At 37.2% G+C, this 17,269-nt stretch overlaps 1 protein-coding gene across 1 annotated transcript; it reads right to left on the reverse strand.

Moving 5' to 3' along the window:
• Positions 1 to 1,843: 1,843 nt before the first annotated feature.
• Positions 1,844 to 2,871, reverse strand: LOC128558348 (uncharacterized). Its single transcript, XM_053547282.1, has 3 exons — positions 2,547 to 2,871; positions 2,099 to 2,421; positions 1,844 to 1,861 (listed from the first exon to the last, which is right to left on the reverse strand). The coding sequence occupies exons 1-3, from the start codon at positions 2,869 to 2,871 to the stop codon at positions 1,844 to 1,846; spliced, it is 666 nt and encodes a 221-aa protein (XP_053403257.1).
• Between the last annotated feature and the right edge of the window lie 14,398 nt (positions 2,872 to 17,269).

Raw genomic sequence — 17,269 nt, forward strand, 5'->3', positions numbered from 1 at the left:
CTTTGTTTTCACGGGATGAAGAAGAAACCCTTGTTGAGCACGTGGAGGCTTTAGCAGAGTTGGGCTATGGGTGTACAAACGTCAGGTTACAACAATTAGCAGGCGAATTAGCATTTGATTTGGGTAAAAAGAAGATAAATAAAGCCATGAGTAATAACTGGTTGGCTGGATTTTTGCGCCGATGGAATGACCGCCTTTCGTCTGTTAACCCCCGTAAGCTTAGAATACGCGTGCTAAGTGTGCAACTCCTGAAGTTCTTGACAAGTATTATGACAACCTAAAACAGGTTTTAACTGAAAACGACTTACTTGACAAGCAACAATTCATTTATAACCTAGACGAAACCGGACTTCAACCAGAACATCGCCCACCCAACATAGTTGCAAACACTAGGACAAAGCCACAGGCCATTACTTCGCCCAGAAGCACTACCACAACTCTGATTGCTTGTGAAAATGCACTCGGAAATTCTCTTCCTCCATATTTCGTTTTCAAAGGTAAACGTTGGAATCAAGACCTCATGAAAGGAGCCACAGCTGGTGCCAAAGGTGTACTGTCCGAATCCGGTTGGTCAAATGGCGAAATCTTCCAAGACTACCTGAAGACCCATTTCATACCGTATGTAAGACCTACACAAGCCAGTTCTCAACCTATACTTCTCATCTATGATGGTCATAGTTCCCACAAAACACCAAAGTTGATCAGCTGGGCCAAGGAACAGGGTCTAATTTTGTTTGTTTTACCGGCTCATTCTTCACACTTACTGCAGCCTTTGGATGTCTCAATCTTCGGACCATTCAAGAACTTCTTCTATTCAGAGTGTTCCTCATATATGCATCAACATTTAGGTCAAACAATCACCAAATTTGAAATTTGTTCAATCGCCTGTATAGCATACTTGAAAGCCATGACACCTTTGACTATTCAAGCTGGATTTCGCAAAACAGGTATTGCAATTTGCCGAGTCTACAATTTTCACTGTTTGCCTTGTTTTCGGTGCTTCCGAGAGATCTACTTTTCAGATTTTATTTACCCACTTTGTAAAGAGGTCATTTCACCAGAAAAGCTTATTTCGTGCGAAAGTTTCAGGGAAGATAAGCCCATAAAAAGGGAAAGGCAATGAAAGCTGGAAAGGATGCTGTTGGTGAATTCCTCCGCATAAAGGAAGAACGCCAGCAACGGGAAATGTGTTCCACTTGTATATGTTACAAGAAAAAGGTACAGAAACCTAACGCTGCTGGCACAGCTATCACCGGAGACAAATACATGGAGGAACTTGAAGAATACGAAAAAAATAAAACCATTAACAAGGCTAAAGCAACACAGAAGACAATGCTACTTTAAAGTCCAAAGCCATCAACAAGTGGAATTAACATTAACATAACCAAACCAGTCACTGTTGATTCTGATACAGACGTTGATGATGAAGAAACAAACGAAAGTGACGCCTGCTGTGTTTGTAAGAAGAGCTCTCCACCAGCAATTCATGAGCAACCCACATTAAAAATTGTCAACTGGGTGCAATGTGACAACTGCATGCATTGGGTACACCTTGCATTCTGTACATCAACAAGTGGTAAATTCCCTTCATATTTTGTAATTTGATGTTTTAAAAAGTATCAAAAGTTCTGAGAGCCGTATTGGAAAATAAAAAAAACAACAACACGGAAGTCATCTTATAATGCTAGACAAATATGTTATCATGCAACGTATATTGAGCACAGTGGACTGGAATGAACCAAACTAACGTTCGGCGGTGCAAAACTTTTAGTGCGCATCTGTACTCCATGACGTCATAGCCTAAAATAGAATACCACGAATCGATGAGTGAGCGTCCAAATGATCAGGACGGCCAGGGTTGCTGTGTAAAAGGTATGCATTGCATATGAAAAAGATTACATGTAAAACTTCGAAGTTTATAAAGTTGTAGGCATTAGATTTTATTATTAAATGCACAAATTGTATGCATGTATGTTCCGTTTTTGTTGCGCATGCGCGATATTTCAAAACAAGCGTCACGAATCGACGGGTAAAAAGCATACGGAATAAGATTTCTGGCTGACAGACATATTATGCATAATAACAGTTCGTCCCTTGCCTCTTGCTTAGCTTTAGACAGTTCTCTCTGATGAGCCACCAGCATCTCATTTTCCCTCTTTTCCCACGCCGTTTCCGACAATGTACTGCTTGTGCTGCTTGCACTTGTAACAGTTGATGTAGGCCTTGAGTACGGTTTCAGCCTATGCAGTCCTTTGATGCCTTTTACGGGACTTTTTGATTTCAAAGTACACGTAGGCGTTCTCATTAAAGTCGGACCAAATATATCTGGTAGATCATCAAAATCATCTTCTTCTTCTTCATCACTATCTATTGCGATAATATCTGTCGGAAGCAACTGTCTCTTTGCTCTGTCACTATTGTCTGAAACAGAGAAGAACAAAAAAGGAATTTAAAAATGTTACATGGTTATTTCAAAAAAGTCAATCACTATTAGCTAAAACAAAACAAGTACAAATATCTAGTTCAATTTGAAAGTGTCAACTCACCAATTTCATCCATCAGCAAGCCTTGGTTCTCCAAGAGAAACCTCGCAGCCGATATGATGTCCGGCATATCTTTGTCATTCGTTGCCTCTCTGAACTCGTTTTCCCACAAGTTCAGTTTGGATAGCGCCGACATGCTACTCTTGAACAAGGAAGGATCTCGTCCGCGATCCAAGTTGATGCAAGTAACGACGTTATCGATGTTTTCGATCAAGTTCTGAGCTCTTCTAATAAGGCCTCTTCGTTTGTATACAACAAATGTTTCCATTGCTTGTTGACGGCTCTTCGTCATGAATGAGCTAAGTAAATTTGCGGCTGCTCTGTTCATCTTTCTGGTACAGAATGAGTTTAAACCATCCGCGCACGCCATATCTAGCTCAAAATGTTTTGACCAATCAGAATGTGGCATTTAAACCACGCCTACTTTGTATTGACCAATCAGAAAGCAGATTGATTGAAAAAAGTTATTTTTTGGTGCAGTACCGTGGAAATCGACACTTGAGCTTCATTCTGTGGAATGTTATCATACCGTAAACACGCATACAAACAACTCATCGATTCTACAAGATGCTTGCGAATATCATCAGCATCGAAACACTGAGACAGAGGTCTGAAACTCTGGACATGCTGTTATCACATCACAACGATGACAATTGATACCTGGTTATTATCGACAGTGACAGTTCCTTCTAACACGATCCGCAGCAATAACTATATAAACATATAGCGAAATCGCCTATACATGAATCTACGATAAAATATGGTTGGCTGTTACATTTCACTCCCTATTATTGTGACATAAGAGATTCTACTTCAGTTCCATTACATACGAATTATTTCAGGGCCAAACGGTTGAAAACAGCATTTCAAAAACATAAATCCTCGGCGTACCATGGTTCGCGGAGTTAATTTTAGTTCAGTGCAAACTCAATAAATAACAGTTGTCATGTGAAAATGTTTACATACCTGATTAAATACATTTATCCTCCACCACATACATTATCCCAATTAACTTTATTCGATCTAATTATCTACTGGGATTCATCCGAAACAGTCATGTCAAATATATTATGTCAGTCGTCTGCAAAGCTTGATTTCGCGGATATGACATCACAGTATCCTGGGACTTGAATCACGTGACTTAAAGGTCAAATATTGTCATTCATGTGGTTTTCATGATTTTCAATGTTTTAGCTTTTAAAATGTTTCACTACAGTAACAAAAAATTAAAACATTAACATTTCAAATCTCCAACAAAATAGTTTCTATTTTTAAAAAATAAAGAAAAATATCAAACAGGGAGTGTCACGCACCAAAAGCGCAGCCTCCTCAAAACGAACCCCCAGCACGCAAACGCGTTCACCACACACACACTCAAAGCTTACACATCAGGACAAAAGGAACAACACACACACACACACACACTCAAAGCCAACACATAAAGACAAGACGAACAATAAGCATACACACACGCGCGCACACAAAGTCAACACACAAGGACAAAACGAACAAACAAAGGAACACACACAAAGCCTACACAAGAGGACAAAACGAACAAACAAAGGAACACAGTGGGGCACCGCCTTGGAACGGTCAGTGGCAAAAACACCACTGGGGAGCTTAAACCGGTTTATGATGCGCACCCAACCTCAGTCTTACCCCCACCATGTTCCAAAGACACGGGACAGTATAAACCACATCCCCATAAAAAAAACGGGTTTAGAAATACCTTCTCGCAGAAGTGTCTTTAAATTACTATTGAATTTTAAAACTAAATCAGAATTACGATAATAAAAAAAAAAACAAAGAAAGATATCAAAAAGGGAATGCCACGCACCAAAAGCGCAGCCTCCTCAAAACGAACCCCCCAGCACGCAACCGCGTGCACCACACACACACACACACACACACACACACACACACTCAAAGCTTACACATCAGGACAAAACGAACAACACACACTCAAAGCCAACACATAAGGACAAGACGAATAATAAGCATACACACACGCGCGCACACAAAGTCAACACACAAGGACAAAACGAACAAACAAAGGAACACAGTGGGGCACCGCCTTGGAACGGTCAGTGGCAAAAGCACCACTGGAGAGCTTAAACCGGTTTATGGTGCGCACCCAACCTCACTCTTACCCCCACCATGTTCCAAAGACATGGGACAGCGTAAATAAAAGTAATCACCTCCAGGTGAATCTCTAACACACATAATGGAAACAAAAAGGCATGGCATGTAAAACACAAAAATGCTCGTGTATAAATATATAAAAAGCAAACCTTAAGAACCAAAAACGTATGTACTCAATGCCTTTTCAGACGACAGAGCAACAAGAGAAACACCCTTAAGGGCCCGACGAAACAGGCCAGAAGACAAATATCAAAACAGTTTAGTCCTGGTAGGATTTAAAAACTGCTCATAATAGAGTCCTCCCCCTCTTCCGTCTGACGCAATCAAAGAGGGAAGTGTAGTGTCCAACTGTAAACGGGTTGAACACTAAACATGCGGTATGTCTCAAAACAGTTGGGTCGTAACCTCTTTTAATAAAATTTAGCAAAAAATTTACGCAGTTTATAATAACGGTAGCCTTGCTGAAGAAGTTTACTTGTAATATATAGATTACGTTCATTGAAATGCTTGACATGACTACACGCTCTGGCAAACCGAATTAATTGAGAAATATATACCCCATAAGGTGTAGCCTGAGGTACGTCCCCGTCCAAATGGGCATAAGAAGTACCGCCCATCTTCAAGTAATACTCACAACAGAGAATGGAAAATACCTACACAATCAGCCAAACAAAATGAACTACGAACAAAACTTCAATATCAGAATTATGGGACGATCTCAAACTATCAGATGATAAAATTGAAATATCCGAAATTAATAAACAACCACTAGAAACTAAAGATGATGAAAAACAAAAGTGTGTACACGGAACTATTGAAGTTGAAAAAGTGAAAGAAAATGAACAAACAAAGAGGACAGACAAAAACATCGTAAATCAAAACAAGAACAAAATAATTCTAAGAAAACTACAGATGATGACAAACACAAGTGTGAAAACAAAACTAATAAAGTTGCAAAAGTGAAAGAAAATGAAGAAACAAAGAAGACAGACAAAAACATTGAAAAATAAAAAACAAGACAAAAATAATACTAAGAAAACTACAGATGATGACAAACAAGTGTGAACACAGAACGGACTGCACACAATCAAGACCTGAAAATAAACATTTTAAACAGAAGACAAACAAGGATCAAAAGAATCGACAACCAAAGTTGCATGAGTACACCGCTATTCATATAAAGACACAAAATTAAATGAAGAAAAAACAAAGGACTGAAAGAAACGATAACACTGAACCCATTACAAAGAAGATAATACATGTACATACAACAAAACAAAATTTCGGCATAATCCAAAGGCCAAAAAAAAAAAACCACAACTGGAAACTAACATAGCACCCGACTTTGAGTGAAACATTCTAAAAGACATAATGGAATAAAACATGAATATCAGTGACACGAGAATAATTATTACTGATAACTGTCCCAAACCAAGTAACCCCAGTGATAGTGAATCCAAAGAAGACATCAACAATCCATTCCAGATAGAAAACCTCGTTGACACTTCATCATTAATTCAAAAACAACAACAACGGTATATTCAACTAAATATAGGTGGAACTATTTTTCATACATCAAAGGCAACGTTATTCAACAGAAGAACTTACTTTAAAAAAAATCGCCTCGGTAGCTTAGTGATAGAGCGTCCGCTTTGAGTGCGGGAGGTCGTGGGTTCGATCCCCGGCCGCGTCATACCAAAGACGTAAAAATGTTACTAGCAGCCTCCTCGCTTGGCGCTCAGCATTAAGGGGATAGTGCTAGGACTGGTCAGCCCGTTGTCAGTATAATGCGACTGGGTGGGGTATCATGCCACGTGTCTGCGGCGTGATATTCCAGTGAGGCAGCACTATAAAGTTTGGCAATGTGCTCATTGCTACAAGTAGACACCGACGTTTATATGACTGAAAAATTGTTGAAAAAGACGTTAAAAAACAAAGACAAATATCAAACAGGGAATGCCACGTACCAAAATCGCAGCCTCCCCAAAACGAAACCTACAGCACGCAGACGTGCACACCACAAACACACACACACATACACGTGCACACACACAAAGCCAACACACGAGGACAAAACGAACAAACAAAGGAACACACACACACATACACGCGCACACACACAAAGCCTACACAAGAGGACAAAACGAACAAACAAAGGAACACAGTGGGGCACCGCCTTGGAACGGTCAGTGGCAAAAACACCACTGGGGAGCTTAAACCGGTTTATGGTGCGCATCCAACCTCACTCTTACCCCCACCATGTTCCAAAGACACGGGACAGTGTAAATATAAGTAATCCCTTCCAGGTGAATCTCTAACACACGTAATGGAAACAAAAAGGCATGGCATGTAAAACACAAAAATGCTCGTGTATAAAAATATAAAAAGCAAACCTTTAGAACCAAAAACGTATGTACTCAATGCCTTTTCAGAAGACAGAGCAACAAGAGAAACACACTTAAGGGCCCGACGAAACAGGCCAGAAGACAGATATCAAAACAGTTCAGTCCTAGTAGGATTTAAAAACTGCTTACCATAGAGTCCTCCCCCTCTTCCGTCAGACACACATACCGATTCTAAGCCCAATATAAACAAATACATTTTATCTAAATGGCAGTCGTCATGGAACCGTGCTTCATTCAATAAACTTCATGATATCAAACCTACTCTAGGGGAATGGCACCAAGGGAACAGATCTGTTCGCAGGGAGGAAGTTGTTCTTTCTCGCTGTCGAATAGGTCATACCAGTTTGACTCACTCTTACCTTTTGAATAAAGAAGATCAACCCGAATGTGTACCATGTCAAACACCGCTGACTATTTAACACATTTTAATCGACTGTGTGGACTTTGCTACACAACGCAGTACATATTATGACGTTCAATCTTTGAGAGAATTATTTGACAACGTTTCAGTTGGAAATATTTTATCGTTTTTAAAGCAGATAGGAATATATCAAAAGATCTAACACTTCTTATTTTTATTTACATCTTGCAATATTATTATGTTTGCAGCTGATATTTTAACACACACGTACATACATTTTTACATTACTGTTTTAGATATGCTTTACATTTTTACATGGATGCTTTTAGATATGTTTTACATTATTCATAGTGTTCTTTACATTTTTACATGGATGTTTTTAGGTATGCTTTACATTTTTACATCAATGTTTAGGCTTTGCAGTTGGCGTTTGCAATATGACTTCTTCTCGGCGATATATGACCATTTTGTGTCGATTCGCCGTAAAACCCAACTCTCAAATCACAATCAAAGAGGGAAGCGTAGTGTCCAACTGTAAACGGATTGAACACTAAACATGCGATGTGTCTCAAAACAGTTGGGTCGTAACCACTTTTAATAAAACGTTTTATATTTTTACCAAATACATTTGGAAAATTACCATCACCCAAGATCTTACGAAGTTTGTAAACCACATCCCCATAAAATACGGGTTTAGAAATACCTTCTCGCAGAAGTGTCTTTAATTACTATTGAATTTTAAAACTAAATCAGAATTACGATAATAAAATTTAGCAAAATATTTACGCAATTTGTAATAACGGTAGCCTTGCTGAAGAAGTTAACTTGTAATATATAAATTACGTTCATTGAAATGCTTGACATGACAACACGCTCTGGCAAACCGAATTAATTGAGAAATATATACCCCATAAGATGTAGCCTGAGGTACATCCCCATCCAAATGGGGAAAATTTACAATACTAAGTTAAAATCATCCCTCTTGTCATAAATTTTGGTATGTATAATATTGTCATAAATAGAAAGATGTAAATCTAAAAACGAAGCATCAGTATCCGAATTGTTAGTTTTAATTAACTGAAGCTCCGTAGGATAAATAGTACCCACCAATTGACCAAAAAACGGATTATCCATATTAAGAATATCATCCAGATAGCGTGATGTATTATTAAATGCAGTTATAATATCTGCCTGCGTATCTGGAGAAAGGCTCAAGACGGTTCAAAAACTATATGCCTACCTTTGGGTGCATAAAAAGTTATCGAGCATATTTGAGGATTTTTTTTATTTTGACCAAATGACTTTAGATTGTTAATTCTTCGAAGTATATAAAGACATAACATTCCTAGCAACTAGCCTTTGTCTGAAAATTTTATCGATTGTTGGCAATACTGGATATTCGACACAGATATTTTAACCAGTACATCACTATTGTTAATCCTGTACACAAATGTTTACATAGGTTTAATTGTTTAAAAAGGAGCAGAATTTTGGGCAAACAAATCTAAATATAGTTGCCTACTACTGTCTACAGGTTGAGGACATGTTGGCAAAGTAGTATGTACATTAACAAAACAGAGCACAAAAGACTTTACCATCTCGAGCCTTTGTGATTTTGACCTAGTGACCAAAACATTAACAATGTTCAATTACTATAGATCACTTGTGTAAAGAATACATGTATCTGACAAAGTGTTTTGGTGATTTTGTGTCAACATGATTTAACAATGTAGGGCCCCCAAGACCTTGACCCATGCACATTGTAATGATCAATTCTGTGAAGTATTGTCCAATTCTGGTCAGGGGATTTGAAATAAAAACAAAATTCCATCTACAGATGGATTGGCGGACAATCTCAATCCAGTTAACACCCTTACACATTGTGTTTGAGATAAAAAAAACTTTATCAATGCTAACAAAATGGTTATGACAGTATAATCTTGGTTTCTTCAAAAAGTGAAGCTAAAACAGGGTTTTAAACACTAGCAAATTAAACAGTTTTACTTCTTTCAGAGAGTATGAGTTTTACTAAATTACTATTGTATTATACTAAAAATTGATAAAAATTGTCTATTAGATGTAGCTAGGGTACAGAAATGCCAGATTATTACATGACATTTTTGATGTCATTATTGTCAATAATAATAGTAACGAAATCTCTAAACAAGACAATTTTCATCACTTGTCCACATATATGGTTTACTAACACTAACAGATGTATGTAAGACCACATGCTCAACTTTTCTCACTTTCTACCTATCCCAAGCAATTAACATGATGAATATGTTTTTCATTTAAGAGCAATAAATTCCAAAATATTTAAACAGCTGACTTTTATAAACTTATGCTATGAACAGGTTTTAAGTTTGACATTTACTTCTGAAACATTTCCACTCGCTTTGAAATTTTAATCCTGTTCTTGTTCTCTTTTAACAATTTTATATGATTTTATTGAAAACTTGAGCTCGTTTTCGACAAAAACGCACGTCTCTATAGCCACGTCTTTGTCTGTCAGGCAATTATTCCATAGAAGAGTATTGAATATCATAAAGACAGTGTCAAATGTATTATGTTAACAAAGGCTTCTATGGTACAGTGCAAATAAGACAACTTTTATCATCAAATAAGATGTTGCTCAAGAAAACCAACAACCTGGAATTTGTATGCACATGCTGATCTGGATCCATGCTGGTCGCAAATTAAGGCCAAAATGTTTTTTTTTTCTTGCAACAGCTCAAATGAAATTTGGTACGAGTTTTTGAGAGTGAATGGATAAGGTATAAAGTCTGAAAGACAGCTAAATCCCCCGCAACTGCTATGGATAGTGAAAGGGTAAACCTTTGACCCTTTAGCTTTGACCTTGACCTTGAACTGACTTGGCTGACTCATGAATTCTGCACAATGTCACAATTGATGAGGTGATCATTTGACCCAAGTTTCAAGAAAATCCTTCAAGGGGTTTAGGAGATACAGAGCTCAAACCTTTGACCTTGAGTTATGCATTGTTTTGATTAGGCGATCATTTGACCTAAGATTTATAAAATTCCTTCAAGGGGTTTAGGATATACAGAGCAGACACAAAAAGGAAGGCTAAAACCTGTGACCTTGAGTTTTGACTTTGACCTTGAGCCGACATGACTGACTCATGGGTTCTGCACATCGTCTTGAAGAGGTGATCATTTGACCCAAATTTCATGATTATCCTTCAAGGGGTTTAGGAGACACAGAGCGAACACAAAATGGAAGGCTCAAAAATTTGACCTTGAGTTGTGACCTTGACCTTGAACCGGCATGGCTGATTCATGGGTTCTGCACATGGTCTTGATGAGGTGATTATTTGACCCAAGTTTTATAAAATTCCTTCAAGGGGTTAAGGAGATACATGTATAGAGCAGACATGAAATGGAAGGCTCAAACCTTTGACCACGAGTTGTGACCTTGAACTTGAGCTGACAAGGCTGACTCATGGGTTCTGCACATCGTCTTGATGAGGTGATCATTTGACCAAAGTTTCATGAAAATCCTTTAAGGGGTTTAGGAGATATGAAGCGGACAAGAAAGTGTTACGGACAGACGGAAGGACAGACAGATACCATTCCTAATAACCCCCTAGCATTTGTGGCGGGGATTTAATAAAGGGAGGTAATTTTTCATATAATCAGTCGATATTACTTACACTGATTGTCTCAGTCCAACTGATGACAATAATGAAATTTCAAGAAGTCAATTAATACTTACTGAGATAAATCCATTTTTATAAAAAAACCAGGGGAAGTAATCATGCATTGGTATATGCATGTAGAAAATACAGAGTACAAGCTTTCACAACAATATATTTAAAAATAATTCATATTTATGCTCTAATTCGATCCTCTCAAACGAGCATAAATCATTTATTATCTCCAAACATACACCTTAACCTAAGTCCATAACCTTAAAACAAACAGCACAACAAAAAGTCTAAGGTTAGGGGCATGCCGTTGAGCCGTCCCGTTTATTTAGTTTCCTTTTTACAAACCATTTTAATCTACCCAAATCTTTAATAACTGTCAATAATCACACAATCAGCACTTTTATGTTTTACACCCCAGAAATACGAAATCACCGAAATGCAATTTTTTACCAGTAAACACTGGCAGAAGATATTTATACTTCTTTACTTTTTTAGTACATTTAAGACAGTTTTGGAAAAGCCAAAAAACAAAGACAAATATCAAACAGGGAATGCAACGCACCAAAAGCGCAGCCTCCTCAAAACGAACCCAAAGTCAGATGTGCTGCGAGCGGGCTACCTAATAAAATCTGGAAAGTAGATCCCTCGGAAGCACCGAAAACAATGCAAACAGTGAAAATTGCAGACTCGGTTTGAATGAGTCTGTTCATGAGCAGTAATGGAAAATGCAACACTGCCCACGCCCCCTAGCACCGGCTTAAGCAGTATTCAATCTTCAAATCTAAATGAGTTGAAATCAATGATTCCGAAGGACCAGAAAATATAACAACACTGAGATGAAGTTGGGGCGACTTTTTACGGCCGCCACACCCTAACTCCTACGTGGGAGGGGGAGGTAAGAAACTCCGAGGCTCTAGATCAGCGGCTGTTTCAATCGCCTACCTGACAGTTACCCCAATATTGATTCTAAATCTCATATCTTATTAAGTAAGTATTCGAGTTTACAAAAATTGAACACTTCAAATTTTAAACAGAATCACATGCTGCTGAAAATAAAGTAATCATTACAATGAACTTCATTCTTCAAAGAGTCTATTATGTTTGTAATGTCCGTGTAAAATACTGTGCGAGGAATCTGAATTAAACAAAACGATATATCACAGATTGGTGTAATACTAAATTTTAACCAACACAATTATGAAATTCTGTTCACCAATAAAATTGCCAGATAGAAAAACTTATAAAGGTTTAAAAGTAATCGAAAATATGCTAATATTTTCGGAAATTTCACTAGTGGACGGCTTGAACGTAAAGCCTCGAATGACTATATTACTTTTACACATTACCTCGTGCATAATAAGCGCCAAAACTACTAATCCGTGTAATCAATAGTCATTACCATATAAGGAAAGACACGGTGTATGCACCGCAAATAAATACATTTATGCTCTAATTCGAGTCTCTCAAACGAGCATAAATCATTTATTGTCTCCAAACATACACCTTAACTTAAGTTCATAACCTTAAAACAAACAACACAACAAAAAGTTTAAGGTAAGGGGCATGCCGTTAAGCCGTCGAAAAAATAAAGAACGGGAACAAAATTACACAACAATTCAAAAATGAATCAGAGTAAGTTTTAAACTAATAAACGCAACTACGGCGAAGCAATCATAATAATGTATACCCCAGAGGTCATGTACACGGTCATCATATAACATTACATAACGTTCATCAGGAAATGTATTATGAATCTACACTCCTAAATTTTTTGTAACAGAAAATTTTTCCGAAATATTTTCGACAACATAACAGTCTTTTGCCTTCTCACTTTGCCATCTTCCGTGTTTTTTGAAAAGTCTATCTGAAATATTGTTCATTGCGCTAACAGTAGCGCCACCTCGTCTTTAGCTGTGTGTTCCATATTCATCTGGATTCAAACCTAAATCTGACAAAATCTCCCTTAGTAACTGTGTGAACCTTGTATATGATAGACAGCCTTTCTCTTTGAATAAATAACAGTTTTTGCTTTTATGTAAAGATAAATGGCGGAAAAGGTGAACATCATCAACGGTATTAATATTTCCCTTTTGAAAATAAAGACTTAGAGAATTGTACGGACAAGTAATATTTCCTGTTTTTGAGATTATTACATTCTGTCCTTTCTTTGTCTGAACCTTTTGCTAGATCGAATTAATAATTCGAAATAATCGTCTTTGAATGTAACGTCTGAGCATTTCAGGTTGCTTAATTCTGATATGCGGAGAAATCCGGCGAAACCTATGACAATAAAAGTTAATGTTCTTAATCTGTATAAATCAACGGCGTCGGGTGGATATAAGGTAAACATTTTCAAAATGACGTCAGAGGTTAGAGGCTTTTTCTTTTCTGTAGGTGCTCCACACAGCTTTTTAGCAGCATTAAAACTGAAATGACTGTTTTGGATTCGCACGGTTTTTTTGTTTCAGTACAAACGTGTGCCCACTTCAACGGGTAGAAACTATGTTCTATGACTGAAATGGAGCTCTCTTTCGGAATTAATGAGACCAAATACAAAGCAATATGAAATTCTAATGCTGGAAATACTTTGGTAATGTTCATTTGACTGCACCATGAAATCCATTTTTTAAAATAACATGCATATTGTTTTCTGGTATTATCAGATTTGCTTTGTAACACTGTATCAGGTTAAATATTTGCCAGGTGTTTAAGATTCGGATTTTCTTCGTTTAAATGTTGGAGATCTGTCCAAATACCAAATTTGAAAACATCTGAAAAAAGTAAAATAACTGATTAAAATAGGATTTTTTGGAAAATAATAATAAAACTGACTCCAATGACCTGCTTTCGTGTTTTTTTTTTTTTTGTTTTTTTTTTTTATGTATATATCACATGGCATTATACCTATGCCTGTACTATTTTGTATATCTCTATAATCATCTTTTTATATATCTCTATAATCTCATCTTTTCTTCATCTCATCTTTTCTGTATCTCATCTTTTCTATATCTACTCTTTTCTATATATCTTTTTTTATATCTTATCTTTTCTATATCTTCATTTTTTCTATATTTCTATAATCATCATCTTTTCTATATTTCATCTTTTCTTTTCTATATCTCATCTTTTCTTTTCTATTTCTCATCTTTTCTATATCTCATCTTTTCTTTTCTGTAACTCATCTTTTCCATGTCTCTATAATCATCATCTTTACAATGGCTTACTTTTTTTTCAGCAGGTCCTTGGATTCAGGTAAGTAATTTTAATAATCTAGCACCATATGCATGAATCATTGTGCACACTATGGCTTTAATAACAACTTACTGAAGTCAAACAAAAAAGCGTGCTGTGTAAAACCACCTATAGGCTATAAATAACCCGCTATTTGAAAAACTCATGCGTTATTGTCCGTAAGTATTGACCTGGCACTCATTAATCTTCGCCAATATTTTCGGGCGTTTTCGTTATTTTACGTGATATTCGTGTCCTGAAAATATCTAGATTTATCAAAATAATCAATTTAGAGAACCAACGGCACAGTGGTGTAGTGGTAAGCTCTCCGACTTGGAAACACGTTACTATGGGTTCGAATTCTTTTCTAACCATTTTTCGAAATATGATTCCTTGTGTTTGTATTTGAATCTATGATTATATATTTTTCTTGAAACATTGCATTTTGTGTCGCTAACAAAAATTCCTTGAATTGTCCGTTGAATGAATGAATGCTTGTCAGGTCCTGAAGATTTTAAACGACATTTTTTATAACTGTTTTATGTATGTAGAAGAACGGTAATCAACAGTAGAGTATTTCGTTGATAAATCATGATCAGTGTGACAAGTTTCCGTCTTTTACAGATAAAAAAATGGGCAGACAGAGGGCTCGAACACTCAACCCTGAGTTTACTGGCAAAACGCTTTGTCCACACAGCTGTATCTGCACATGATACTTGACGGCTTTTCAATAGTTATATCGTTGTTTGGGTTCGGAAACCGAAAATTAATTTACGGAAACATACGGAATATTCATGAGTGCCAGGTCAATACTTACGGACAATATCTGTATTTATAGAAAATACTATGTTAAAAATAGAACAAAAAAAACCCCAAGCGGTATATTTATGTGTTTAAACACGTGCGTCTAATCTGACAGCTAAAACGGATCCATTGAAACGGCCGGATCCGAAAAGAGAGTTTTTATTGTTTCCCGGGACGATTATTTCTGAATTTTTGAATTCTAACGCATCTAACACATAACCCCTCCACGTGTACGCCTCGTCTGCAAAAATCAAAGGCCAGAAAGCGGCTGAAGGCCATTTCGGCACTATCAACGTGCCGACTGCTTGACAATGAATTAAATGTAAGATGCATTTGCATGCTAAGCATACGGGGGGAACTAGCCAGTTGTTTTCCCCGGCCCAGTTTTGAGATAAGGCGTCAATCGCGTCACTTCCTGGGTTCCAAAACTTAGAATTAAACCTAACAATTTTTCGGTTGTTAGTATTTGCGAGTCTGTCTATAGTAAACGGTCCCCATAACGAATTTATGAAATTAAAGAAATCATCTGAAACGCACCAATCATCTTCGTCAATAAGACGAGAATAAAAGTCCGGGGGATCCATAACACAGACAAATTTATTCTGTTCTGAGAGCAAAAATTGAAAATGTTTAAGGCTAAAGAATGTAAATCTTGTTTGGAACTTCCGGCTTGAACGATAACTTCGCAGTTTTTATTGTCTGTAAACCACTGAACACTCTTGTTCGTTAAGAAGTGTGACAAAGCCCGGATACAATTTAATGCAATTTAATTCTCGCCAGGTAGAACTTTTTAATTTTTCAACATCTGACCATGTTTTGTGCGAAATGCAGCCAGCAAAACTAGGAGAATATGCTGCACATGCAACATCACTTACGTCTGAAAATACAGAAAATGCTCCTTGTGCCGAAGAGACAGGAAACAATTGTTTTTCGTTCAGAAAATCAATATTGTCTGTCCAGAAAGATAATTCAGTCAATTCTTGACTTCCTTCTAAAATACTACAAGAATCCCAGTGACTACTGCTCATTACCCTTGCATACAAGAACCTGGTCATTAGGCGGACAAGTTGCCCTAGGACAAAATGCATTGAGGCTATCAAACCTGTTATTTTCGCTAGGTGGCGTACTGGGACACATTTTTGGGATTTTGCAACCGAAATCGCCCGTTTTAGATTATCAACTCGTTCTTTGGTAATTTTTAAAACCCCTGTTTTAAGATCAAAGAAATGACCTAGCCATATTAAAAATCCAAAACGAAATCGGCTTTGCTGGTGTCTGGTCCCAGGTGTATGGCTAGGAAAAGTTATTAAAGGTCAGGGCTAGGGTTTGGCTGTTTTACAAACTTAAGGCTACTGACTGATCAGCATTGAGCAAATTACTGTGACAATCAGTCTTGTTCGTTAAAATACAACAAGTCAAATATTCACGTTGATGTACTTTTATTACGGTTAGACATGCCAATTGCTGCATAAATTTCTCTAAAACTGGTCGCATTTCTTCGTAGTGTTTGATGAAACACGAACGGTGGCATAGGTCTGTAATGTTTTTACAATCAACGTCTCTGATGAACCTGTCTGTTATTCCATAATCAACAACTGAGAACATGAACAGCCCATTGCACACTAGCCAGTACACCTTCTCGCTATTTAACATAAAGTTAAGGAATTCACTTCTCCAAGATTGAACAGCATAGTAGTCCAGTAATACCATTAGCAATCGGGTATCATACGTTGATACAATGATTTCGAAGTTCATTGCCGGATCTGACAAGTCCGCCAGAAAAAGCATATGTAAAATTCCCGTGTCATATTCTTGGAGGAAGCCATACATTTGTTCCTCAATGTATCTCTCGTGGCATTCACTGAGCAACAGTGTCTTTTCTGTCTTGTCGTACATGTCATCGTTGTGATGTGATAACAGCATGTCCAGAGTTTCAGACCTCTGTCTCAGTGTTTCGATGCTGATGATATTCGCAAGCATCTTGTAGAATCGATGAGTTGTTTGTATGCGTGTTTACGGTATGATAACATTCCACAGAATGAAGCTCAAGTGTCGATTTCCTCGGTACTGCACCAAAAAATAACTTTTTTCAATCAATCTGCTTTCTGAT

The sequence above is a fragment of the Mercenaria mercenaria genome, chromosome 7 (genome assembly GCF_021730395.1).
Source record: "Mercenaria mercenaria strain notata chromosome 7, MADL_Memer_1, whole genome shotgun sequence".
Classification (NCBI taxonomy): domain Eukaryota; kingdom Metazoa; phylum Mollusca; class Bivalvia; order Venerida; family Veneridae; genus Mercenaria; species Mercenaria mercenaria.